Genomic DNA, 27,633 nt, shown 5'->3' with positions numbered 1-27,633 from the left:
GTATCCGTAATCACTGTTCGTGATTACGGGCACGGTCGGCCGCTGACAGCTGAACGCATTTGCGGGCCGTGCACCCATATAAAGCAAAAAATAGGACATGTCTTATCTTTAGCAGAGCCTTTCTATGGCACAAACACCTTCCCGTAAACATACGTGGGCAATAGAAGGCCTTAGGCCCCATGGACGCGACCGTAGATTTTGCCCGCAATTACGGACCCATTCATCTCTATTGACCACAGACACCTTCCCGTAGATTTGCGGGAAGGTGTCCGGGTTGTAGGAAGCCTCCAAAAAAGATAGGACAAGTCCTATCTTGCTTTTTTACGGACTGTGCTCCCATACTTTATATGGGAGCACGGTCCGAAAATATGGGTGGCCGTCCGTGCCCGTATTCCTGGATCGTGATTATGGGCATAGCCGTGTCAGGAGGCCGAAGTATGACCAAATAAAAGCTGGTATAACGCTACATTTCCCACATTGCACTACAGCAGAGTAGGTTTTTTTTCAAGCAAAGAGTTATATCAATAAAAGCGCTAAAATAAAAAACATCTAAACAAAAAAAATGTATAAATAAAAGGAATACCTTTACTTTACCCTCACAGTGAGGGTAGCCATCCATGGGAGGCAATTCACACTGCTCTTGGGCTCCGTTAATGAGATCTGCGCGTAGAAAAACAGAAAATGTCGAAGGTCAAATTTAATAGAATTTACAAGTTACAGATTTGTATCTAGGAGGGTAAAGTCACCATATTAGCAGGATAGCCTACATGTGGGGGGTGGGGGTGTTTGAGAGAAGCTTCCTATGACAAAGTCATCGCTAAAATTCATAGCCATAGAACGAGAAGCGAGATGTAGCAATTTAGTAACCAAGACAAACAGAGCAATGTATCAGCAGCACAGAGTATTTCAGGAGATAAGCACCCGGTGATCAGTGTATTGAAGAAAGTGCTGCATTTGCAACAGTGTAATGATGTCAGTAGAGGGCCTACAGACCAAAATAACCATGGAAAGAGTAGTATTCTCGCAGCACAGAGCATTTCAGAGAGAAGTGTCCAGATCTAGTGGGGTGCGGTGACCTGTCCAATGTGTCGGTTAGTGAGGACAGGGCTAACAGATGATTGTGTGGTCTCACTTTCCTTCCCAACAATGCTCCTAATTGTTAAAGGCGTAGTATCCCAGCAGCACAGAGTATTTCAGAAATGTGTCCTGATCTGGTGAAAGGGAGCGACCGGTCCACCAATATATCTCGGAGCACAGTGATACAGGCTCATAATGTGAGGTATACAGAGAACTGGGGGACAAAGACCGAGATAGTGTACAAAGCAGGGTTTCCAGCAGCACAGAGCATTTCAGGAGAACACTGTGGTGAATGTTAGAACAATAAAAATCTAAGCAACCAATTCTACATACTCAGTTGGTAAATCAGTTCTAGGTATTCGGTAAACACTTCGTATTAATTATATGTTTAATCACACCTAAAGAGGACATTATATTGGGGTGCGGGCAGCGCTGTGAGGACCCCGGCTCCAGTCCCTGGGCAGCCATTGAATGTTCGCACACGTGTGTTACCAGGTAAACGCCGCACGCTCGTCTTATTTGCAGACATAGATCAGGCTCGTCTCTTGCTTGTTCCAGGATGGTTTACTTCAGGACACAACAAAATCGCGTTATATTCTACATCGGTTATTAATACCATCCAGGGGATTAACGTTTCCTCTGTAGAATGGGAATGAGCAGGTTGGGGACTGGCGTGGGCAAGCCCACAGCTGCTGCGCTCCGAGGACGCTATCAATTACTGCGCGAGACTGTGAATGTGCTACCTGCTTGGCGAGCAATGACAAAGCGGCTTTCCAGGAGGCCTCAGATCTCAGCAGCATTGATACTGAGGAGCAGGTTACTTCAGCAATAGAAGACACAAAACAAACAAAAAAACAACAAAAAATGAACAACCCAAAAAAAACAAAACAACCCCCCAAAACACAAAAAAAATAAAAAAAAATAAAAAAAAAATTGAGAAAAAAAAATAATATATATATACACACACACACAAATATATACACCTTTGCATTTGGTCGCCTGTGAGTCATGTTCAAATTACAGCAACTTGAACCGTAAAAAACGAATAGGCTCAAGGAACCAAGTAGAATTTATTTGTGACGGTCGCTTGCAGCTTTCTTTCCCATAGTGAAGCATCAAGTGACGCCGCGAGTCGCAGTCTTGCCTCGTATTTACCACAACTAGGAGGTAACAGCGTGTCGCCGTGGAGCACTAGCCTAATTGTAAAAAGTAAAGATCTGCAACTTAATAAACTTTGCACCATTTTTAAAGATCTTTGCTAGCGGTCAGTGAATGAAAACATCCCTTGCTCACAACCAGAGGCTGAAAACCTGTACAGACCTAATACTTCCCACAGTTGAGCGTTTGCTAGAAACGGTCTATACAATTCTCTGTGACGAAGTGATGTCACTTCAACAAGACCACCCCTGCCGATATGTCCTGCTAAGAAAAAGCGACTGGCACACTCGGCGGTGCCCTCTTGAAACACCTCCTTTAATATTCTGCACTCCGGGATGATACACTTTACCTGTACTGATACGTTGTAGCAAACCATCACGACAGGAGAAAGATTTGTTACTGCGGATGTATTTAACAGAGGAATGTCTGGACTGGATACAATTGTAGCAAACCCTCTGCTGTTAGAATGTAAAAAAAAAAAAAAAAACTTATTTTTATCTCCGGACAGCAAGCAGTGGTGTTGAAAACTGTTCAGAACGGATACACAAGTAAATTAGGTTTTATGATACAATGATTAGAGGGATTTCCCCACAAACCACATTTATCACATGCCCGCAGAATAGATTATAAAGGATAGATCACTGGGCGCCCCACACTAATCACCAGTATGGCAGCCCCGAATTCCCCATGGCAACGCAAATGCTCCACCATCACTCCTTACAACTCCTCCTTACCCTAGATATGCTGGTGAGGAGGAACAGAGAACTCGGGATCCCATACCAGTGATCGATGGGTGTCCTAACGGTGGGGTTCTTAGCCACCTAAAGATGAATTAACTATTCTGTAGACAGGCAAGATTAGAAAAACATTTCTTTCTTCTGTAAATAGCGCCCCCATCCGGTCCACAGGTTGTGTGTGGTATTGCATCTCAGCCTAATTTAACTTTAAAGGCTATGTACACCTTTTACTAAAACAAAAAATATATATTTTTTTCGAACAGTATCAGTGCGTTTGGTGCAACTCTCTAATTACATTTTATTAAAAATTATTTTTACTTTGAGATACGGCTGCTTTGCATCCTCCATACAATACAGCCGTATCCTGCACTGAATCCTGTTTCTGCCAGGTCCGTGGGACTGACAGGTTCAGTGTCTGACACGCAGGATCGAGCTGCTACCAATCACATCTAAGTTCATAACTTAATTGTGAGATTACAGGTGGATTCTGCGTGGACCCGCTGACACTGAACCCGTCAGTCCCGCGGACTTGACGGAAATAGGATTCAGTGCAAGATACCACTGCTCTGTATACAGAATACAAAGCCGCTTCATCTCAAAAAGTAAAAAATAATTTTTAATAAAATGTGATCAGAAAGTTGCACCAAACACACAGATGCATTTTTTATTTTATTTAATAAAAGCTTTCAAAGAGGTGTAAATAGCCTTTAATGAAGTGGAGCTGCAATACCCGACACAACCTACGTACAGGTGTGGCGCTGTTTCTGGAAGAAAGCCATTTCTAATCCTGTACAGTCACTTTGAGCTTTATTTACTAAAAGACAGAGAATCTTATTCATTCTAAGCACACAATGCTGCGGTGCCAGTCCCCGGCTCCATCTTACATGCCAGTAACTAGATATGAGAGCGTCGTTCTCTGATCACTGGCTTGGAAATATTAAATAAAAGCCGAATTATTGAATCTGCGGCATCAAAAAAGCATTCCAGTCTCTGCATCAACTAAATAAACCGCCTGAGAGCAAGGAAAAAGCTTCTTGCAAAAAAATCTTTTTTCCCATATAACCATAAAATTGCATAGTTTTTTTCTCATATTACAGGAAATAAAAAAAAAACATAAAAAGCAAACAGTTGTAGTAACTGCCAACTCATTGGGTCCGATTTACAGAAGTCGCAGCCGGCGCCATGTTTTGCTGGGCTTCAGTTCCTTATCTGCCTATTTAGAAATGTTTTCCATCCTGCAATGCGAGATGGTCCAGAGGAAGAACAGATGCCCTATTGATCCATGGTACCCTACTACGGGAAGGGCCTGGAGCTCGCCCACCAAACATAAACCACACCGTCCACCTCCAGGGATGGAAGGAACATTGCTGGCGTAAACAGGGTCCTAGATAAAAGGCGCCCATTATAAGTCACTGAACCAGGTGCCCCCACTGAAAGTGCGACTGGTAACTTTAAGACATATACAAATATGATGAGAGGCGCTCTGACAAAAACGTAAAGTGAGTAAGAACGCCGAGAAGGGAAAACAAAAAGGAAAACAAAAAAAAAGGTACTTTAGATAGAAACCTGACCAATTCTGACTTCCCTGGTGGTCTAGGGCAGTGCAGGGGTTACAATCAGCAGCCCTGGGGGGCCTAGAGCACCAAGATATTTGCCTGGGGGTCCTTATGGAGTCCATACAGAGTATATAGCTGCAGTTTATCTCCTATGGGGACAAAGTATCGGGCATGCCCGATCCTTCTTTGCCCCGAAATCGGCAGGTTTGGCCAACTGTCATCTAATCTTAATTGGCACCTTAACTTTGTGGGTTGTTTTTCATTGACTACTACAGAAACGTAAATGTCTGGATACTAAAAAAAAATAAAAATTTATTTGAATATCATCTTTTCTTATATCTTTATAGCGGTTAGGGCTGTTTTTCCGACACAGAGCTCAAAACAACATGCATAGCCTTAAATTCTGTCTGCCTGCCTGCCTGCAGTCACCACTAGGGGTATATCTGGAGTTTACTGCATACGTCCATACAAACAGTATGCAGTGAGCTCCCTCTAGTGGTTGCTGCAGGTAGACAGAATTGTACCATTTACCTCTAGGACTTATTGATCCGGAGCGCTGGATCATTAAAGCAAAGCTCTGACCTCTACATTGTTAATTTCTTAATATATCTAAGAATGACTAACCTAAAAAGGAGTAGAATACAGGTATAACTCAGGATCAGGACAGGATAAGTAATGTAATGTATGTACACAGTGACTGCACCAGCAGAATAGTGAGTGCAGCTCTGGAGTATAATACAAGATGTAACTCAGGATTAGTAATGTAATGTATGTACACAGTGACTGCACCAGCAGAATATTGAGTGCAGCTCTGGAGTAGAATACTGGATTAACCCAGGATCAGTGCAGGATAAGTAATATAATGTATGTACACAGTGACTCCACCAGCAGAATAGCGAGTGCAGCTCTGGAGTAGAATACTGGATTAACTCAGGATCAGTACAGGATAAGTAATGTAATGTATGTACACAGAGACTCCACCAGCAGAATAGTGAGTGCAGCTCTGGAGTATAATACAGGATGTAACTCAGGATCAGCACAGGATAAGTAATGTCAGGTATGTACACAGTGACTACACCAGCAGAATAGTGAGTGCAGCTCTGGAGTATAATACAGGATGTAACTCAGGATGAGTACAGGATAAGTAATGTATGTACACAGTGACTCCACCAGCAGAATAGTGAGTGCAGCTCTGGAGTATAATACAAGATGTAACTCAGGATTAGTAATGTAATGTATGTACACAGTGACTGCACCAGCAGAATATTGAGTGCAGCTCTGGAGTAGAATACTGGATTAACCCAGGATCAGTGCAGGATAAGTAATATAATGTATGTACACAGTGACTCCACCAGCAGAATAGCGAGTGCAGCTCTGGAGTAGAATACTGGATTAACTCAGGATCAGTACAGGATAAGTAATGTAATGTATGTACACAGAGACTCCACCAGCAGAATAGTGAGTGCAGCTCTGGAGTATAATACAGGATGTAACTCAGGATCAGTACAGGATAAGTAATGTAATGTATGTACACAGTGACTCCACCAGCAGAATAGTGAGAAGGAAATAATGGGTAAAGTCTAGTAGACTATATACTGGAGAGGCCATCCTAACATACTCACCGAGTTCCATAAGACACTATTATATATACTGTATCGGAGCGACTGCACTTTGGGCTGAGATGGCCTTAAACATACAGAAGTCAGTCCTTGACAACTAGACTTTTATTCACATGACTAATCCCGGAACTGATCAAACGCCATCATCACTTGCCGCAGGGATTCAGTTGTGCAACGTTAACCCAAACGAGACAATGGTTTTATTGTGCGTCTGATCTTTTGATACACCCACTACATGTCTTCACATCTGAGATCATCATCTCACTCCTCATCCGATACGTTACTCTGCGGCAGGCAAGGACTTGTCTTGGAGCACGGATTCTCACATTTATATATTTAGCGGTTTCTTCTAGAAAGAGATCATGGTAATACTTTGGGGGAATAACTACTATAATACTGCTCCCTATATACAAGAATATAACTACTATAATACTGCTCCTATATACAAGAATATAACTACTAATACTGCTCCTATATACAGGAATATAACTACTATAATACCTCCCCCTATATACAAGAATATAACTACTATAATACTGCCCATATATACAAGAATATAACTACTATAATACTGCCCCTATATACAAGAATATAACTACTATAATACTGCTCCCTATATACAAGAATATAACTATAATACTGCCCCCTATATACAAGAATATAACTACTATAATACTGCTCCTATATACAAGAATAGAACTACTATAATACTGCCCCGATATACAAGAATATAACTACTATAATACTGCTCCTATATACAAGAATATAACTACTATAATACTGCCCCCTATATACAAGAATATAACTACTATAATACTGCCCCCTATATACAAGAATATAACTACTATAATACTGCCCCCTATATAAAATATATAAGGTAGAGTCACAACATTATAGATACCAGTCACATGAGGGAGGGTGCAGACTTTATTTATATCGTCACATGAAACATTTCTAAGACCTTTTGGAAAAAAAATTAATACGACGCTCCATGAAGTGTGTGACGTGGCGACTTGCTTCCCTAGACATAATCTAATGTTCTCCATTCTTGTTTAGAGCACAAATTTCCAGTGCGACAAAAACTAATCCCTAAACAAAATCAATCTGCACAGATCTAAACACAAAGATCATTGTATAACTAAAACCCGCCAGCACAGGGATGTAATCTGACATTATGGATACATGAATAGAGGAAAAAGATTTCAGAGATCCTGTAATGCCAAAATGGGGGTGGGGGGGCTGTTAATTCTTCAGATGGCTGTTAAGTACCTGGTGTAAAGATTACACTTCGCAGAAAGCAAATCGCCAGGGTAAACATTGTGCAGATGGTGTACCAGGAGGGAATGCGGTGTGATCTCAGCTCTGAAGTCAAAGAATAGTGAATGCAGCACTGTAGTATAATACAGGCTGTAACCCAGGATCAGTACATGATAAGTAATGTAATGTATGTACACAGCGACTCCACGAGCAGAATAGTGAGTGCAGCTCTGGAGTATAATACAGGATGTAACTCAGGATCAGTACAGGATAAGTAATGTATGTACACAGGGATTCCACCAGCCGAATAGTGAGTGCAGCTCTGGAGTATAATACAGAATGTAACTCAGGATCAGTACAGGATAAGTAATGTAAGTTGGAAACACAGTGACTCCACCAGCAGAATAGTGAGTGCAGCTCTGGAGTATAATACAGGATGTAACTCAGGATCAGTACAGGATAAGTAATGTATGTACACAGTGACTCCACCAGCAGAATAGTGAGTGCAGCTCTGGAGTATAATACAGGATGTAACTCAGGATCAGTACAGGATAAGTAATGTATGTACACAGTGACTCCACCAGCAGAATAGTGAGTGCAGCTCTGGAGTATAATACAGGATATAATTAAAGGATTCGATTTACAAAGTTACGCAACCACCTATGGAGTTTAATTCTATGATGTGGGTGAATAAATGAGGACATAACGTATAATCACCTCCCGACGACTAGTCAGACAGAGGGAGGCCAATGGTTATGATAATATACTTTACATATTCTTTGTTAGGAAGTGTCTGCCCAGATCCGGCTCTTATTCTGTAAATGAAGATTACCATTGCTCGGTACGCACCAAAAATTAGCAAACATAATAAGCACATTGAGAGGAGATTATACCCGTACATTATAAGTCTTTGCAACAGCCCATTTGTTCTCTACAAACCAACAGTTACACAATCCAGGAGCTTAACCTGTGCCAAGCGCCGCAGAATACAGGTAAGATGAACCGGGCAGATAGAGAATTCTGCAGAGGGGATTAATTCCGCTACCAGGACCCTTGGTGGAATTCCAACATTCTTACATTTCAGGGCATCTTGTGTGAACAACCTGCAGGAATACGGACCTTTTATCTCGCTGCTGTACAGACCTTCAGTAAATGTTCACGGAGGCCAAGAGACGAGGGGAAAAAAGGAAGTATTTTATTCCTATCTAATACTTTGTGACACCGGGGCAGCAAACCAAACGCTCAACAATTGTCATGAAGAAGTGGATGAGACCACACAAATAGGGGTCACAAAACCAGACCAGAGAAAACGGGTATCCGATTCCTTTAATTTCACATGTACATATAGAGCAGCCTATGTAACGGCAGGAGCGTGCTCACTACGGCCATTAGAAAGATCCTGTTATTCACCTCTCCAACAGCCAGTGGCGCTCTCTCGCTGGCAGACGCGGTGGTTCTGCTCTCACCTGCCATGGACCCCGGTGTCCTATTTAAAAGCGGGATCCGACCAGACAGCGTTGTCTGCAGATTAAGGTCCATCCTTGAGCTCTATTGTATTGCCCCTGATCTTGACTTTAGCCGTGGCCTTGTATTCTGCTCGTCTCGCCCCTTGGATTTGTCACATGTTGCTCTACTCCCGGTATTGACCCCTGTACCTCTGACTACATTCCCGTCTCATCCGCTGGCTTGTCGTAGCCGGACCGTTATCCTGGTGACGACACTTGACTACTTTTCAACTTCCGTCAGTGGACCCTGCCGCCAATCCATGACTACTCTCAGAAAAGCCACCTGGGAATCCAACCGGTCAAGTCCATATCTCTTTGCGGGAGTTAAGGGTGAAGAACAGGCAAATTCCTTAAACTCTACCCCCAGATTAAAACGTACCCTTTCACTGCCAGGGCAATATCCACACATTTGACATTATACCCACCCCCCCCATACCCATATATTTTCTGAAAGTAGACACCTGGCACATTGTGAAAACGCCACCCAGCGACTTCCAATCATGGTGCCTTCATGCAATTTTGAATGAAAACATAATGTCTAGTGGAGAAAAAAAAAAATCCATGTGTGTGGTTAAAAATTTGACCCGAGCAGAGTAGGAGAGGCACAAAACCTCCTAAAAAAAAAAGTTGAAGATGTGCCCAGTTCCAGTTCATCTAGGTCCCTTATGTCGATGTTTTCACACACAGATCTTCACTTGAATGCGTAGACTCTGGGCTTTAATATACCACGATCTGAGCTCTAGCCCTTATATTTAAGCCACATCAAGCGTTTAAAGTTCTCGGCAGTGAAAGGGTAAATTACAATTGAACACAGGTCCCACTTGTAAACCTTACTGTGCATTTAACCCTCTTACCGCCCATATGACTTTCTATGGTGGGCATTCAGGGTACCTTTGCCACAGCACTGTCTTTTCACTGCGCGGTGTCTAACGACGGTCTGGCTTCTGATTTAAGGGCTGGGATCGGAGCAGGGGACCCCCTTCTCTTACAACATCCATATACCCTATCAGGACATCTATAGAACAACCCCTTCAAAGTGCTGTAGAAAAGGGCCTTTTTAAGGTTATGTCCACACGGGGCCTATACGCTGCGTAAAAGTGGCCTGGGCGCCGCAGGGAATTCTGGCCGAAAAACTGCACCAGATTGTGGCGCAGGTTTCCAGCCGGAATGTCCGCTGCGGAAAAACGCGCCCAAAAAATATATATGTAACCATGGCGACACATCTCTGCAGTCCGGCCTCCTGATATGAAGTTTCATCCCATGTGACCACTGTAGCCTGTGATTGGCTGCGGCAGTCACATGGGATGAAACCTCATCCCAGGAGGCCAGCCTGGGAAGCACAGAATTCTGGGTAAGTACAAGATTTTTCTCCCCCCGAGTTGCGGTTTATGCGGCGGAATCGCAGCTTTGTCGCCGTAAAAATCCCAACATCTGCTATTTGTTGCGGGTTTTATCTCCCCATTTAAATCAATGGGGAAAACCAACAACAAATAAGCAGCGTTTACGCAAATACAATGCTGATGAATAAATAACCGCACCGCACGGTCAATTTCTGAGCGTTTTCCGCTTATCATTTACGCAACGTGTGGAGGAGATTTGTTCAAACCTCATCCACTCTGCTGCTACTGTATTATGCTGCCGATTTACCACAACGAAATCAGCCATGGAAAATCCGCAGTATTTATGCCACATGTGAACTTACCCTAAAGTTCTAATATGGAATTTGGAAATGTATTAGGCAAAAATACTACTCAGGATTCTGGGAAAGTTGGATGACAAACCACACAGAACTTTAAAGCCCCCCTGAAGATTTTGTGGCAGAAATTTTTGCGGCCGAATATCAGTTCCATTCATCTGAACATGGACGTTCCTGCAGCAAGTATACAATTCAGAGCCCTAAACAGAGATGTGAACGCCTCAAACCATGAAATGTATTCACAGGAACTAGAGGTCATACGTATAGGGCAACTGGGGAGCTTGGAAACATATAGAAGTTTACCTTTAACGCACAACTACACGAGCAGCGATGTAGTGTAAAGCATGGGGAGAGAGAACAGCACCCCGTGCCTGCAGGTACATTTTATAAACCTACGTGGACATCTGCTGGAAATAGTTAAAACCGGAGACTCTCCACCTACCTGCAACATTTACTTTTTCACCGGCAACAATGCTGGGAATAGCGGTGGTGGTACTATTGGTAGAATTGGACCCGGTACCGTTCACAACCAACGTGTCCACTTTAGACTCCAGCTTCCCGATACGCTGCAAAATATTATCCAGGAGAACTGCCAGGGTCTTCTTTAGATCTAAAGAATAAAATCATAGAGTTAATGGATGACCGGTGCACTGTATTTCGGAAGGTGCAATCTATAGTGCAATGTCCCCTCCCCCCAGAGACGAGCGGCGCTACAGACACTGCTTATCTTTCTAAAATCGGTCATCGATCACTTTAGAAGGAAGTTGTTGTTTTTTTTATAACGGACATGTAGTGCTCCTTTCTTTAGGGAGGATCATAAGACGCCTCAGCTGCTGCAGAACTTCTTTATGAAGAGTATCAGTTTAATTTCAATCAATTGTGGACTCTTCAAAAGAGCTTCTGCAGCAGCTGAGATGTATTACAAGGGAAAAGGTCTCCACTATTATAAATAATATATAACATTGAGAAATCATGGAGTTTGGCGGCCTGTATAAATGTACGTAGCTTGCGGCTGGAACTCCTTGGCGACTTCTAATATAGTTATTTAGTCTCGTTTCACATCTGCTCCATAGTTTCCGTTTGGAACTAAAAGCAATACGTAGTGCCGAATTGGTCATACCATGGATGTCACCTGACAGATCTATAATAAGATGCGTGGGGAAGATTAACCCCATATGCCAATGTGAACAGAGTCCAGGGAGGACGTTATACACTATATATATATATATATATATATATATATATATATATATATTAGATGACATATATAAAATGTGTGTATACAGAAACAGAAATAAAAATGTGCATAAAATAAGGTAAAACATGACGTCATCAGTCACACATTGCATCACTCAGGCAACAAGTAAAAAATAAAACCCAAGACGAGTCTGTGCACGTCCGTAATTAAATCATTAACAACCTAGAATTATTTTGCTTTGGATAATACTCCCCCAGCAGCTCACAAGGGATCGTTTATTCATCTTCTAAATATTTAGAGCCGTGGCTTTAAATTAACCCCGTAAACATGTGAACAAGGTGATGATTACACCAGTTATTATATATACACATTTTAAAAACTTTATTGGGGGGGGGGGGGGAATAAATATTTTTTACTAGGAAAACAAACATAAAAATATACTATACTACTAATCTTAGGCCCTGTTCACACAGTTTTTTTTTTGCAGGCAGAAAAATTGATTTCAGGAAACCGCCACTCTGCCTCCCATTGATTTCAATGGGAGTTCAGAGACAGAACCGTGGGAAGAAAGCGCCTTTACCTCCTATTGAAATAAATGTGAGTCGATTTCAGCCATTTTTTTGGTGCGGTTTCCACACCTAAACACTGAACTAGCCCGAATACGAATAAACTATTAAAACTACTAATAAACAAATCTTTATTTATTTCTTGTCACCACATCAATGACCAAAAACACATAAAAGGTTACAGAAATTGTAATAGGCGGTTCAGAAAATTGTAAGTTTGCAACCAAAAATAATTCTTCTTAATGGCACCGGAAAAGCCTTTGGCGTTCCACTAGTATGCAGAGCAGATGGCAAAGACTTTCCCACGGTTGCCCCGTGCGCTTGTATCCCACCTAATGACAGACAAAACAGTAATATTTAGACAGTTTAGAATATTTTGGCCTCCCGACCCGAATGTCACTAGATGACCCTCTCGTTAGAAGAGATTATATCGGTGGCCTCCGTTACCCAGCGTTGAAGGGCGCTGCTACAGAGTTAAGCAGCCGCCTATAATCATCACCAGCCTTTGCCCGTCCACCAAGCTGCAGAGACATCTCCTACAAGTGTTGGCACAGCCTACAGGAGGGCGCTCGTCCCAGACTACCGCTTCCCTTGTACAGAGATGCCAATAGTCCCAATTTTGGCAGGACTGTCTCGCAAAGCAAACTGCTACAAAAGGGAAGTAGTTTGTGCCAATTTGGGGTTTTTCGATGGGTTTGGGGGGGGGGGGCATGATCTAAAATGGCCCAAGATATGAGATGCAAATGCAGGGAAGAGTTCGGCATAAGTCATGGCGACGTCCATCTGAGGCTGTGGTGGCGTCTTTTAGACACACACACACATATACATTATATATACACACACACATTATATATATATACACACACACACACACACACACACACACATTATATATATACACACACACACACACACACACACACACACACATTATATATACACACACACACACACACACACACACACACACGTCGACTGGACGGTTGCTCTAAGCAGAGGACAAAGTAAGCTCAAAGACAGACTGGTTGCTAGGGAAGTGCTGCCTGGTAACATGATATAAAAGGCTACAGAGTTGTATCCTTAGCAACCAGTCTGTCTTAAATTTTTCAGATCACAACTAGTTTAGCAATGTACAACCAGCAAAAAAAAAAACAAAAAAAAAGGGAGGGGGGAAAAAAAAAAACCTTGGATGCTAAAATGCTAGACCCGTCCCTTCTTTCAGTGTTTTTTTGATTTAGGGTCCCTTTACAGTCTAGATAACAAGACCGTTGTAGAATTACGGTGCGAGATTTGTCGCATGCTCGTCCCCATCGGTGTCTCCAATACAACCACGAGAAGGGTTGTTTAAGACGAAGATGAAGCCTTTCTAGTGAAGGCTCCAAGGTCTCTCCTAATCTCGAACATACATCAGACGAGCGCGATCAATAATTGAAGGTGAAAACCAAAGGAAAATCATATTATTAATTTAGAGAAGACGGATCAAATTCTAGTCCTGCCACGGCAGTCCCCCACCCAACCTCCTATAGATCTACATTAACCCTTAATCACCCAGTATGGAATGATTAATGGATCACGTCACCCGGCATCAAGATGGTTATGAGAAAGAAGTGTCACATAATAACCGGAAGAAAATAAAGCCGGACAAAATCAGGCAGAGGGGTAAAAAATGTTATATTATGTATACAGTATAAAACTCTCCCCAACACCAAACCTTACAATGTCTTGGAACTGGCCTGAAAATGGGTACGGCTTATGCAAATCTGTTATGAAATGGGAGTTTCTGGCGGGTTTTTGGTGGGGGCTTTCTGGGGTAGGGCCAATTTAATAGGACGCCAATGCACGTACCAATATGTCGACGGAGGGTGAAAGGAAACCGGAGAACCCAGAGGAAACCCACGCAAACACAGGGAGAACCGACTGGTCCATGAAGTCGTTGTCTTTTGGTAGATTCGAACCCAGGACCCCAGTGCTGATGGACAATCAAGAAGCCACAATGCTGCCCCAGCTAATCTGGATTCAGGGGAAAACTGGGAATCTCCCAACCCCGTTCCCTTAATGTTATTTCATGCTGGCCAAAATTATTTTTCAAGTAGTAAAGTCGGGAATACGTTGTGGAAACTTGATGTACAATTCTAATCCCAGAGTTACTATTCTGGAATACGATTTAAAAAATAATTTTTTTTTTGGGCAATAACATCTCTCGCTGCTTCCAATAGAACTACTGAAAAATAGATTTAATATGAAGGAGAAAGCGCACCGAGCAAACTCCTGGGCTGCTGACCAAGGTGTGGAATCCAGAACTGACTCTTCTAATAAACCCAGTCTAGGATATACAGCTCCCGAAGACCAAGATCACAACACACTGACACAAGGAATCATAGTAAAGAAAAAAAAAAAAGTTCTTACTATTCACTGAACAACAAAACAGGAGGTTATTTGCATACTGCCCCTTATGTCCAATATTATAACTACTATAATACTGCCCCCTATATACAAGAATATAACTACTATAATACTGCCCCCTATATACAAGAATATAACTACTATAATACTGCCCCTATATACAAGAATATAACTACTATAATACTGCTCCCATATACAAGAATATAACTACTATAATACTGCTCCTATGTACAAGAATATAACTACTATAATACTGCCCCTATATACAAGAATATAACTACTATAATACTGCCCCCTATATACAAGAATATAACTACTATAATAATGCCCCCTATATACAAGAATATAACTACTATAATACTGCCCCCTATATACAAGAATATAACTACTATAATACTGCTCCCTATATACAAGAATATAACTACTATAATACTGCCCCTATGTACAAGAATATAACTACTATAATACTGCCCCTATATACAAGAATATAACTACTATAATACTGCCCCCTATATACAAGAATATAACTACTATAATACTGCTCCCTATATACAAGAATATAACTACTATAATACTGCCCCTATGTACAAGAATATAACTACTATAATACTGCCCCTATATACAAGAATATAACTACTATAATACTGCCCCCTATATACAAGAATATAACTACTATAATACTGCTCCTATATACAAGAATATAACTACTATAATACTGCTCCTATATACAAGAATATATCTACTATAATACTGCCCCTATATACAAGAATATAACCACTATAATACTGCCCCTATATACAAGAATATAACCACTATAATACTGCCTCATATGTACAAGAATATAACTACTATAATACTGCCCCCTATATACAAGAATATAACTACTAACGTATAATACTGCCTCCTATATACAAGAATATAACTACTATAATACTGCCCCCTATATACAAGAATATAACTACTATAATACTGCCCCTACATACAAGAATATAACTACTATAATACTGCCCCCTATATACAAGAATATAACTACTATAATACTGCCCCCTATATACAAGAATATAACTACTATAATACTGCCCCCTATATACAAGAATATGACTACTATAATACTGCCCTCTATATACAAGAATATAACTACTATAATACTGCTCCTATATACAAGAATATAACTACTATAATACTGCCTCCTATGTACAAGAATATAACTACTATAATACTGCCCTATATACAAGAATATAACTACTATAATACTGCCCCTATGTACAAGAATAGAACTACTATAATACTACCCCTATATACAAGAATATAACTACTATAATACTGCCCCTTATGTACAAGAATATAACTACTATAATACTACCCCCATATACAAGAATATAACTACTATAATACTGCTCCCATATACAAGAATATAACTACTATAATACTGCTCCTATATACAAGAATATAACTACTATAATACTGCCCCCTATATACAAGAATATAACTACTATATTACTACCCGTATATACAAGAATATAACTACTATAATACTGCCCCTATATACAAGAATATAACTACTATAATACTGCCCCTATATACAAGAATATAACTACTATAATACTGCCCCTATATACAAGAATATAACTACTATAATACTGCCCCTATATACAAGAATATAACTACTATAATACTGCCCCCTATGTACAAGAATATAATTACTATAATACTGCCCCTATATACAAGAATATGACTACTATAATACTGCCCTCTATATACAAGAATATAACTACTATAATACTGCTCCTATATACAAGAATATAACTACTATAATACTGCCTCCTATGTACAAGAATATAACTACTATAATACTGCCCTATATACAAGAATATAACTACTATAATACTGCCCCTATGTACAAGAATAGAACTACTATAATACTACCCCTATATACAAGAATATAACTACTATAATACTGCCCCTTATGTACAAGAATATAACTACTATAATACTACCCCCATATACAAGAATATAACTACTATAATACTGCTCCCATATACAAGAATATAACTACTATAATACTGCTCCTATATACAAGAATATAACTACTATAATACTGCCCCCTATATACAAGAATATAACTACTATATTACTGCTCCTATATACAAGAATATACCTACTATTATACTGCTCCTATATACAAGAATATAACTACTATAATACTGCCTCCTATATACAAGAATATAACTACTATAATACTGCCCCCTATGTACAAGAATATAATTACTATAATACTGCCCCTATATACAAGAATATAACTACTATAATACTGCCCCCTATGTACAAGAATATAATTACTATAATACTGCTCCTATATACAAGAATATAACTACTATAATACTGCTCCTATATACAAGAATATAACTACTATAATACTGCTCCTATATACAAGAATATAACTACTATAATACTGCCCCTATATACAACAATATAACTACTATAATACTGCTCCTATATACAAGAATATAACTACTATAATACTGCCCCTATGTACAAGAATATAACTACTATAATACTGCCCCTATATACAAGAATATAACTACTATAATACTGCTCCTATATACAAGAATATAACTACTACAATACTGCCCCTATACACAAGAATATAACTACTATAATACTGCCCCTATATACAAGAATATAACTACTATAATACTGCTCCTATATACAAGAATATAACTACTATAATACTGCTCCTATATACAAGAATATAACTACTATAATACTGCCCCTATATACAAGAATATAACTATTATAATACTGCCCCTATATAGAAGAATATAACTACTATAATACTGCCCCTATATACAAGAATATAACTACTATAATACTGCCCCTATATACAAGAATATAACTACTATAATACTGCCCCCTATATACAAGAATATAACTACTATAATACTGCTCCTATATACAAGAATATAACTACTATAACACTGCCCCCTATATACAAGAATATAACTACTATAATACTGCCCCTATATACAAGAATATAACTACTATAATACTGCCTCCAATATACAAGAATATAACTACTATAATACTGCTCCTATATACAAGAATATAACTACTATAATACTACCTCCTATATACAAGAATATAACTACTATAATACTGCTCCTATATACAAGAAGATATCAGCTATAATGTGTCTGGATCAGTAGATCTATACAATCTTTGACAAAATCCTCACATCAGCGCCGAGATGGAACTTCTTGTGAGCTCAACCCCTCTCCAAACTTACACCTCTTATGTCCTACATCATGTAATTAACCCCCTTAATTCCTAGGCAAGCTTTTTAAAATGTACCCAAAAAGTCAACACAAAACACAGCAGTAGAAAATTTTAAAACAATATCGGCACTGCCAACAGCCTTGTGCCCAATTCATCCTATAATTTGCTTTGTCTTTGATAAATAGCAGAAACATTGGGAAAAAAACCCATCATGCTCCCCCAGATAGTCTATGAAGTGGAGCTTTAATAAAGAGATGTCATCCATTCTCTCAGTAGCGCAGGCAAAGCGCACAATTTTCGTCCTTACCATATGCTGTCATCGTGCCGACATATGGACCGTCTACTACATTCCTATTTTCCTCCGCCAGAGCTTTGATATATCTTTTGCTGAGATCCAAAATCTGTTCGCGGAGCATGGTGCTGCTCTCGTGCGGCGTTCTCTGCTGAATCGTAAAATGGAGCAACATCATGCCCCATATGAAACCAAAAGTCACCAGGAAGAAGCCGAGCTTCTGAGAAGACAGTTTCCAAGGCGTAAAGAGAGCCATGACCTTCCGAGCAAATGATTCCGTCAGCGCAAAATTTTTCAAAGGTCGCAGAAATTGTTCATACCCATGGCAAGGACGTTCATAGGAGCGCCTGGAGTGGCAACGGTCTGCAGATCACAATTCCCTTTAGCTCCGTGATACTGGAAAATAAAAATAAAAAAATTAATGAGAAAAACTGGTATTAAAATACATTTTAGCAATCACAACATTAGCAGAATAGGAGGAAATCGCTTAAATAGCAATCCCATATATTATGTAGTGCTCCTGTTAGGTTTAGGAGTGATCCATAATATAGAGCTACCTGGGCAATATTAAATTCCTTGCATACGCCGCGAGTATCCGCTGGCAGAATTTAGAGTGCTGTTGTTGGCAGTCAGTAGCCTGCAAAAGGGATGCAGACTACAGGCTGTCATAAAACTGCTGATGGATCTCTGGCAAACCCCTTATAAAAAAAAAAAAAAAAAAAAAGGGCAAATTCTGGGTAGCCCAACTGTTTTTAAAAGGCTACATTTTGAGCCAACAGCAGTGATTCTTGTTAGAAGATATTCTGCAATTGTTATTTAAGCAAGAGCAGATTTTCGGTTTTAGGTGTCCATCATTTTTTTCATGCAAACCATAAACCAGGTGCACAGAGTAAAGTTCCTTTAATTTGGCACCAATAGGATCTGATCGGTGCCAGATCATGAATTATTCTGGAATATTGGATAGTCATAAAAAAACGTATATAAAAAAAACGAAAGAAACGGACTGAGGCTGAAACCACTGCGTTTCAGCCTCGAGTCGGAGGTATACATTGGGGGTATTTTTTTCAACATTGCTTCACAGATGAGTAAGGTGTTAACGTTATATCGCTGGAAATTCCGCAACAGGAAATTGTACACATCTATAACGTGAAGCAGCCAGGGGCTCGGCTGTGGAACAATGTGATGCAAGTAACCACAAATAGATCGTCATCTGCCTGCATTTCCTAAAAGGCTACGTTCACCGGTACAACTATTTTTTTTTCATGGCTCTAATGCATCTAAAATTAAAAATAAAGCAACTTTGCAAATAGAGTAAAAATCTCCAATAGTTTTCTCTCTATAGCTCTTATGTATCTCCATGGTAACAGACTACAAACAAACCATGTGTAGTCTGATCCTACAGTCATACTTCCATCTCTCCTCAACTTCTTGCTTAATTATCCAAAGTATGTTAGGAATACATAGGGGACAGATACAAGGGAGTGCGACTGTAGGATCAGACTACACAGGATTTTGTTACCATGGAGAAGCATAGCTCTGCACAGGAGCTGCAGACACAAAACTATAGGAGATTTTTATTGAAGGCTATTTTCAAAGTGGCTTTATTTTTTAATTCTGGAAGACATTGGAGACATTCATTTTTTCCTGAAAAGCTGTTTTTATAAGTAGCAGCATGATGGTCAATGAGAAGTTTGTAAATTAGTCACAGCTCGTTAATAGTTTCTTTTGACATCGATATTGGAATTTTACTATTTGTTTGCAACGGCTATTTCTGCTAAAACCAAAATAGGATCTACCGCTGTAGTGATGGTAAACCTGGCATAGTTTAGTACAGATTGTACTCACTCAGATTGGAGTGTTCTTGGATACAGAATCTGCACCAAAAATCCACAATAAACCCACCACGTCTGAACAAAGCCCAAGGGCCCTTTTCACACTTCAGTATTTTGCATCGGTATTTGTTACTTAAACCCAAAACTGGATGCAAAGCACAAAATGATGCAAATCTTTCCGTTGGGCTTGTTCTCGGTGTAGGTTCCACTCTTGGTTTTGGCTTTTGCAAAACACGGACCAAAAACCGCCGTGTGAAGGGACCATAGTCTTGAATAATTTTTATCCGTGGTATTTGTTACGTATTAACCAGTACACATTCGTGTCATTGTGGAGAAGACGCAGCAAGAGGGTGACAACGCTGGATCACTCTTCTATAGATCAGACATTGATGGTGGTACATATTTAGGCCTTATTTACACGAGGGTATTTCACGTCCATGATACGCGCGTGAAAACAACGCACGTCACACGGACCTATGCAAGTCAATGGGGCCAGATATTCCGTGTTTTTCACGCAGCGTGTGTCCGCTGCGTGAAAGTTAATGCATGTCTTATACTTGTGCGTTTTTCGCGCATCACACACCCATTGAAGTCAATGGGTGCGTGAAAATCACGGACGGCATACGGACGCACATCCGTGTGTGGAGCGTGATTATTGGATGAGCATTTGTGTTTATCCCATACTTGCCAACTTGAGAGCGGACATCAGGGAGATTATAATTAACGATCTATTAAGCTTGTTGCGCAAAATATGTTGTGCACATTTATATAGGACAGGCACCCAACCTAATGCATTTGAATTACAAGTAATGTATATGACCCAAGTTCACCCCCTAAACAAATACAGACACCCGGCCGCAACCCCCTAAACAAATACAGAAACCCAACTGCGACCCGCTAAACAAATACAGAACCCCAGTGGCGACCCCCTAAACAAATACAGAAACCCAGCCGCGACCCCCTAAACAAATACAGAAACCGAACCGCGACCCCCTAAACAAATACAGACACCGAACCGCGACCCCCTAAACAAATACAGAAACCGAACCGCGACCCCCTAAACAAATACAGAACCCCAGCCGCGACCCCCTAAACAGACACCCAGCCGCGACCCCCTAAACAAATAGACACCCAGCCGCAACCGCCTCAACAAATACAGACACCCAGCCGCGACCGCCTAAACAAATACAGACACCCAGCCGCAGCAACAAATACCCAGCCCAGACTACAGATATTCTTCACTACAAGACTCCGCCGCATCGGTGATGCCCCCCGGAGTGAAGAGGGTCATACATTACTATGGATGTGGAATGTACGATAGGGAATAACTATGTAATGTTAAAATTTAATTTATTCTACTATTATTAGGTACACTTTAAATAAATTATTGTATTGCCATTAAATTTTTTAACATATCACCAGTAGGATGGGGGGGGGGGGGGTCTTTTCTACCCTCTGGAGTGAAAACGACTGCAGGACCGAGGAGTATTAAAAGGACGCGGCATCCGCATTTGACCGCTTTCCTATGAGCATAGGCAAGTAGGGTTCATTTTTTTTCGGTTTGCAGTTGTGCGGGGGCCTTCGGGGTCTTTCTATAGCCTGCAAGCTCCTTGTTATACAAAAGCAAAAAAAAAAAAAATAATCTCAGTGAGAGTGAGTCAAAACTTCCTTTAGTTTGAGATTCAGCCAAATGCACTTGACCGCTGTGATAACACCTGCCCTTTACCCTTCCGTGTTCAACTCGACTTCCGCCACATACACGCCGTGTAGAGGAACAAGACTGAACAATGTGTAATAGAAAGAGGTTCAGAGGCTGAGGACAAGGGAAAGAGCAGAGACTTCAGCTCCCCCTACGGCCATGTTCACACGGGACAGAAGACTCCCACTGCACGGAAGGCCTTAAAATTCATAAAAATATGGATTCTGCCGCAGATTTCACCCTCTAGGAATAAAAACCTGTGAATACGACCAGTCGTTCTAATTCCTTATGCACCGTGTGAACAGGGTTTTGGAAGACCCTTTTAACTTGATTGCACTGTACGGTGTTGAGGATTTTAGGTATAGAATTCCACCACCAAGATCTGGAACAAATATGCCAAGTGTGAACGCTGCCTATATTTTGAGCCATTTTAAAAAGGCAGTTAAAAAAAAAAAATGAGTCCTCGAAATCTTTTTTTTTTTTTTTTTTTTTTAATATTCACACTGTGGTACGGTGTTTGTATTCTGGCTTCAATGTTTACGTCCAGAGTCCTATACAGCAAATACATATTTATATACACATACATGTGAGACAGACTTTTCTGGTTAAAACTAGATTCACTAATAAGTTACATGTGACCCGACACGTGACTTCGCACCCATCCGTACAGTATATTGTCCATCTACAGAGAACCTGATTGTACCCAGACCTCCCACTATAACCATTCTCCCTGTACGTTACAGGTGCACAACGAATTGAAAACACCAAAGCCCAAAAAATAAAGACTAACAGTTAGCACAAGGTAAAATGATGACTCCTATTACCCTGCGAGTACGGAGACGGAGAACACACTGGACACTAGGGGAGAACAGGTGCTTGAGGGCGAGCATTACACCACTACATATAAGAATTGAAGTTGTGGAGAGCAGTAGTTAAATAAGGTGTATTCACATTACATTATACCGACATTTTCTTATATTAGGTCTTATACTCCAGACACATTCGGAGCCGTATTCAAAATTCTGCTGGCTGCCAGCTGAAATGACTGAGCACTGTAACTGCTTAGCAGAGGTCTACTGTAATCAGTCAGCTCTCCGGTGTGGTGTAGTATAGAGGACACGTCAGCTCTCCTGTGTGGTGTAGTATAGAGGAGCTCTCCTGTGTGGTGTAGTATAGAGGAGCTCTCCTGTGTGGTGTAGTATAGAGGAGCTCTCCTGTGTGGTGTAGTATAGAGGAGCTCTCCTGTGTGGTGTAGTATAGAGGAGCTCTCCTGTGTGGTGTAGTATAGAGGAGCTCTCCTGTGTGGTGTAGTATAGAGGAGCTCTCCTGTGTGGTGTAGTATAGAGGAGCTCTCCTGTGTGGTGTAGTATAGAGGAGCTCTCCTGTGTGGTGTAGTATAGAGGAGCTCTCCTGTGTGGTGTAGTATAGAGGAGCTCTCCTGTGTGGTGTAGTATAGAGGAGCTCTCCTGTGTGGTGTAGTATAGAGGATCTGTCAGCTCTCCTGTGTGGTGTAGTATAGAGGATCTATCAGCTCTCCTGTGTGGTGTAGTATAGAGGACCTGTAAGCTCTGCTGTGTGGTGTAGCATAGAGGATCTGTCAGCTCTCCTGTGTGGTTTAGTATAGAGGATCTGTCAGCTCTCCTGTGTGGTGTAGTATAGAGGATCTATCAGCTCTCCTGTGGGGTGTAGTATAGAGGATCTGTCAGCTCTCCTGTGTGGTGTAGTATAGAGGAGCGGTCAGCTCTCCTGTGAGGTGTAGTATAGAGGATCTATCAGTTGTCCTGTGTGGTGTAGTATAGAGGATCTATCAGCTCTCCTGTGTGGTGTAGTATAGAGGATCTATCAGTTCTCCTGTGGGGTGTAGTATAGAGGAGCTGTCAGCTCTCCTGTGGGGTGTAGTATAGAGGAGCTGTCAGCTCTCCTGTGTGGTATAGTATAGAGGATCTATCAGCTCTCCTGTGTGGTGCAGTATAGAGGATCTATCAGTTCTCCTGACATGTTTGTTTTAGGAGCATCTGTTCTTAGGACTCTGCATTGCAACTTTAATTCTGGAATCTTTGCATCAATAAATGGGTGTTTACATTCCACCTGCCAATAGGGTGTGCCCCTAGAGAGTCTGACACCATACAATTAGTGCTGGCAGCGTTAGAGTATGTAGGGGACATTCCCCACTGACAAGGCGGACAAAAAAAATACCGCCCACGTGCAAACTTATTTATATATTTCCAGGAGGAATAACAGAGGAATGGCACAAAGCCATTTTTTTTAGAAAAGGTGTTGCAGCATTAATAATAATAATAATTCTTTATATAGCGCCAACATATTACGCAGCACATTACAATTTAGAGGGAACGTGAACAGACAATATCAGACATTACATAGTGACAAAGCTTTTTACAATTCAAACCGGAGGATTGAGGACCCTGCTCGCAAGAGCTTACAATCTATTAGTATATAAGGGAGACACAAAGTGTACAAGTGCTTGTTCTGTACAATGGCCCGGCCACCTTTTATACAGCGATGCTAATTCATGGGGAGAACATGTATTTATTAGAAATGTCAGGATAAGGGACAGGTCCGCTTTGTGTTATTTTCAGGACAGGAGTAGGGACCTCATAGTATATAAACCCTCAACATGGCAGATTATCCCAGTAAAATACAAGTCACGATCTGCTCATCTCATCTCCTTAATGCAGGTAAAACCCTTACACATCAGTAACGTCGTTCCCATGAATCCTCAGGTCAGAAACTCCACACTAATAAGTGCTCTCAATTAGTACAATTGCCAATATATAGTCCTACGGTTGATGGACGGGAGCTCAGCAGGGTGAGCAGAATGGGAACTGACCCCAATAGCTTCACCACGGGATACAGGACGCTCCATAATGACAACGTACAGAACATCACAGGAGAAGCCCCTTAAGTGGCAGCGTAATGCACTCGACTACGGCAATTAATTTCAGTAAATTATTTCGAGTGGTTGGATTTGAAAACGTTGCCCGATAACTCCTTCACTAACGCCATTTATAAATTATAATACAAAGTCATAACCGTCACACTAAATAATCTCTTCCCTACTAGAGACCAGACTACCCAAGAGGTGTCTTAAAGGGGTATTCCAGCCTTTAGCATTTTCCTCCTGCATTCAACTCAGTCAGTCCCATAGACAAAGGAGCGGCACTGCACATGATCGGCCTTCACTCCATTCAAACTCCTCCTAGAAACAGTCTTGAGGCTGTGGGGACGACGACGAGGAATCGGGGGTCCCCCGTTCTAGTGATCAGTGGGGGTTCCAGTTGTCAGACCCCCGCCGATTAGTATTTTTTAGTGGATAGGTGAAAATAGCTTAAGGCTGGAATACCTCTTTAATTCCTAGTTAAAGGAACATAGGTGTTATGCCTTGAAGTGTAAGGGGGCGGAGCATGACACCGGTATTCAAAGAAAGAAGGTCATGATCCTCTTGCTCAAAAAATAAATAAATCCTGAAGACCAGTGTCACCTGTAGGCCAAAGGTCAACTAAAGCAACTCTACAGAGTGAGGACCTCACCAAACAACCCCCCATATCTCAGCTTCCTGAGGAGTGGGACAATGGGGTTTCTATGGAATCTAAACATAACTTTGCTCAAAACCTATAAACTCAGGTAAAAATCTACTCAGTCATTGCTTAAAGGCGTAATCCCCAAGATTAACACTGATCAGTCATTTATCACCTTTCCTGTGAATAAGTGATCACTGGGGGGTCCCACCGATCACTAGAACGATTGCAGGGAGGAGGAGCTTGAATGGAGCGGGTTTTTTTTTAGTATGCATCCAGCTGCTCTATTCAAAGCCTATGAGTACAGCAGTCAGCTGTTTCCGTCAGCCCATAGACATTGAATAGGGCGGGCGCATAATGTTTTACCATCACTCCAGACAAGATCCAATGACTGTTGTGGAATGACTACTACCCTAGAAATGTTCCACAGGATAGCACGAAGCAACAAACGCAACACAATCACCAAATCCACAATGGTCGCATGCAATCCAAGTGCAAGATGGCAACTATACACGACCCAGTATAAGTACATTACTTATATGCCGAAGGTACGAAATGTCTCTGCACAGTCCTAACCTAAACTATATGTTCACAGATTATATTTAACGGGATTAGAAAAATATAGCTGCTTTCTTTCATAAACAGCGCCACACCTGTCCGATGGTTGTGTTTGGTATTGCAGGTCCACTGTAGTGAATGGGGCTAAGCTGCAATACCACACCCAACCTGTGGACAGGTGTGGTGCAGTTTTTGAAAGAAAGCAGCCATGGTTTTTTTTAATCCTGGACATCCTTTTAACTATTTAGCAAGTTATTATATGGCAAAAAAATACTGAGTTACTTGTAGGAACCCTGAATGATACATCTGAATGGAACTCGTTTCTGAAACAAATCTGCCGTCTGACTGCACCCGTCAGTTTTTTTTTTGGTGCGGATTTGGACCCAGAAACCTTTTCTGAATCAGTGTCAAAAAACGTCCGAAATCGTCCCCCATTGATTTCAAGGGGAGGCAGAGAGTCTTTTTATTTGGGCGGTTTTTGGCCGCTCGCGGGACAAAAAAGATCAGCATGCCATTTCTTGCCCAGGTTTTCGCCTCTGACCTCTGATTATCATCATGGGAGGCCGAAAAAAAACCGTGTCGCTCGTTTGAGAATTTTTCGCATCGATTATTGACGATGGTCCTTGCATTTGCGTCAATGGCTGCGGACAAAAAAAGCTGCGAAAAAACAAGCGCAGGCGGCTAAAAATCTCAAAAGTCCTGGAGGAATTCTGAGGCAAAACGCTCAGTGTGAACAGGGCCTCAGTGAAAGATAATGGCTGGCACAGGGCATTAGTGATAGCGAGTGCTGAGTTTTTTGCCACTTTTAGGGGAACAAATAAAAAAAAAAAAAACGCAAAAAAAAGTTATACATTTAAAAAATAAAACGCAAGTAAACCGATACAAAGGCAGAAAATCAACTACTTCGCAACTTGACAACTATAGCAAAGGAAAGCTACGCCATGGATCGATGTAAGAAACAAAAGCCCATGAAGTTACAGAACAACAATTACTATGAAAAAACCATAAAATCCTATAAATTCATAGAATACAAGGCTTGTACCGGGGACAGGTCTCCCATGTTGTCTGAAATATTATTAGCCGTATGTGTAAATCAATATTCCTGACAAGTCAATCTGAAGCTTTTAATGTTTTGTGGCAGCTGAGTACACAGCGGCTGAAAGGCGTCCCACACACGACACCGCCGCCGCTTCTCCCAACAAAAGGAGCGGGTGAATGTCCCAGATAAGCGAGGACCTGGCAGCCGCGATTACACGACCTGGAGCTGTCACACAGCAGATAAGAGGGTGGGACGTTACTAATTAGGGTCACACAAACACATCACCCAGACGCACCCGAGTCACTGTCACCACAATAGCCGGTGTGAACGGCGGTTTATTACGTATCGCCTTTAATGTCGAACAATGCAAAATAATCTATGTGATCCCAGCCAGGAAATCCTGGATTCAAGAGCTAGAAATGAGGAATAGCGACCAGTGAACAGGATAGATACGGACAGGTTGATAATAAGATGGATCGCAACACCACAACAGGATCGGGGCGTTTTGTAATATAATGGAAAAAAGCAAAAAAAAAGAGAATTGTGCCCATCTATGACCTAGTATTTTGGGCACAGGATGCCAGTTGTATGGGGTTATTATGCGCTCCCCCGTCCACCGCACCAGTGAC

General features: G+C 41.2%; 1 protein-coding gene across 1 annotated transcript in view; it reads right to left on the bottom strand.

Moving 5' to 3' along the window:
- Window positions 1-27,633, bottom strand: part of MGAT5 (alpha-1,6-mannosylglycoprotein 6-beta-N-acetylglucosaminyltransferase) — an 87,398-nt gene that overhangs the window by 39,294 nt on the left and 20,471 nt on the right. Inside the window, exons 2-4 of the mRNA XM_075829192.1 lie at window positions 18,356-18,736; window positions 11,048-11,215; window positions 584-660 (exon numbers count right to left, since the gene is read on the bottom strand). Of these exons, the coding sequence (XP_075685307.1) occupies window positions 584-660; window positions 11,048-11,215; window positions 18,356-18,596 (486 nt within the window). The 5' untranslated portion in view covers window positions 18,597-18,736. The remainder of the gene's footprint in view (window positions 1-583; window positions 661-11,047; window positions 11,216-18,355; window positions 18,737-27,633) is intronic.

This window comes from Rhinoderma darwinii, chromosome 6 (genome assembly GCF_050947455.1).
Source record: "Rhinoderma darwinii isolate aRhiDar2 chromosome 6, aRhiDar2.hap1, whole genome shotgun sequence".
NCBI classification, from domain to species: domain Eukaryota; kingdom Metazoa; phylum Chordata; class Amphibia; order Anura; family Rhinodermatidae; genus Rhinoderma; species Rhinoderma darwinii.
This window is presented reverse-complemented; position numbering and strand designations above follow the sequence as displayed.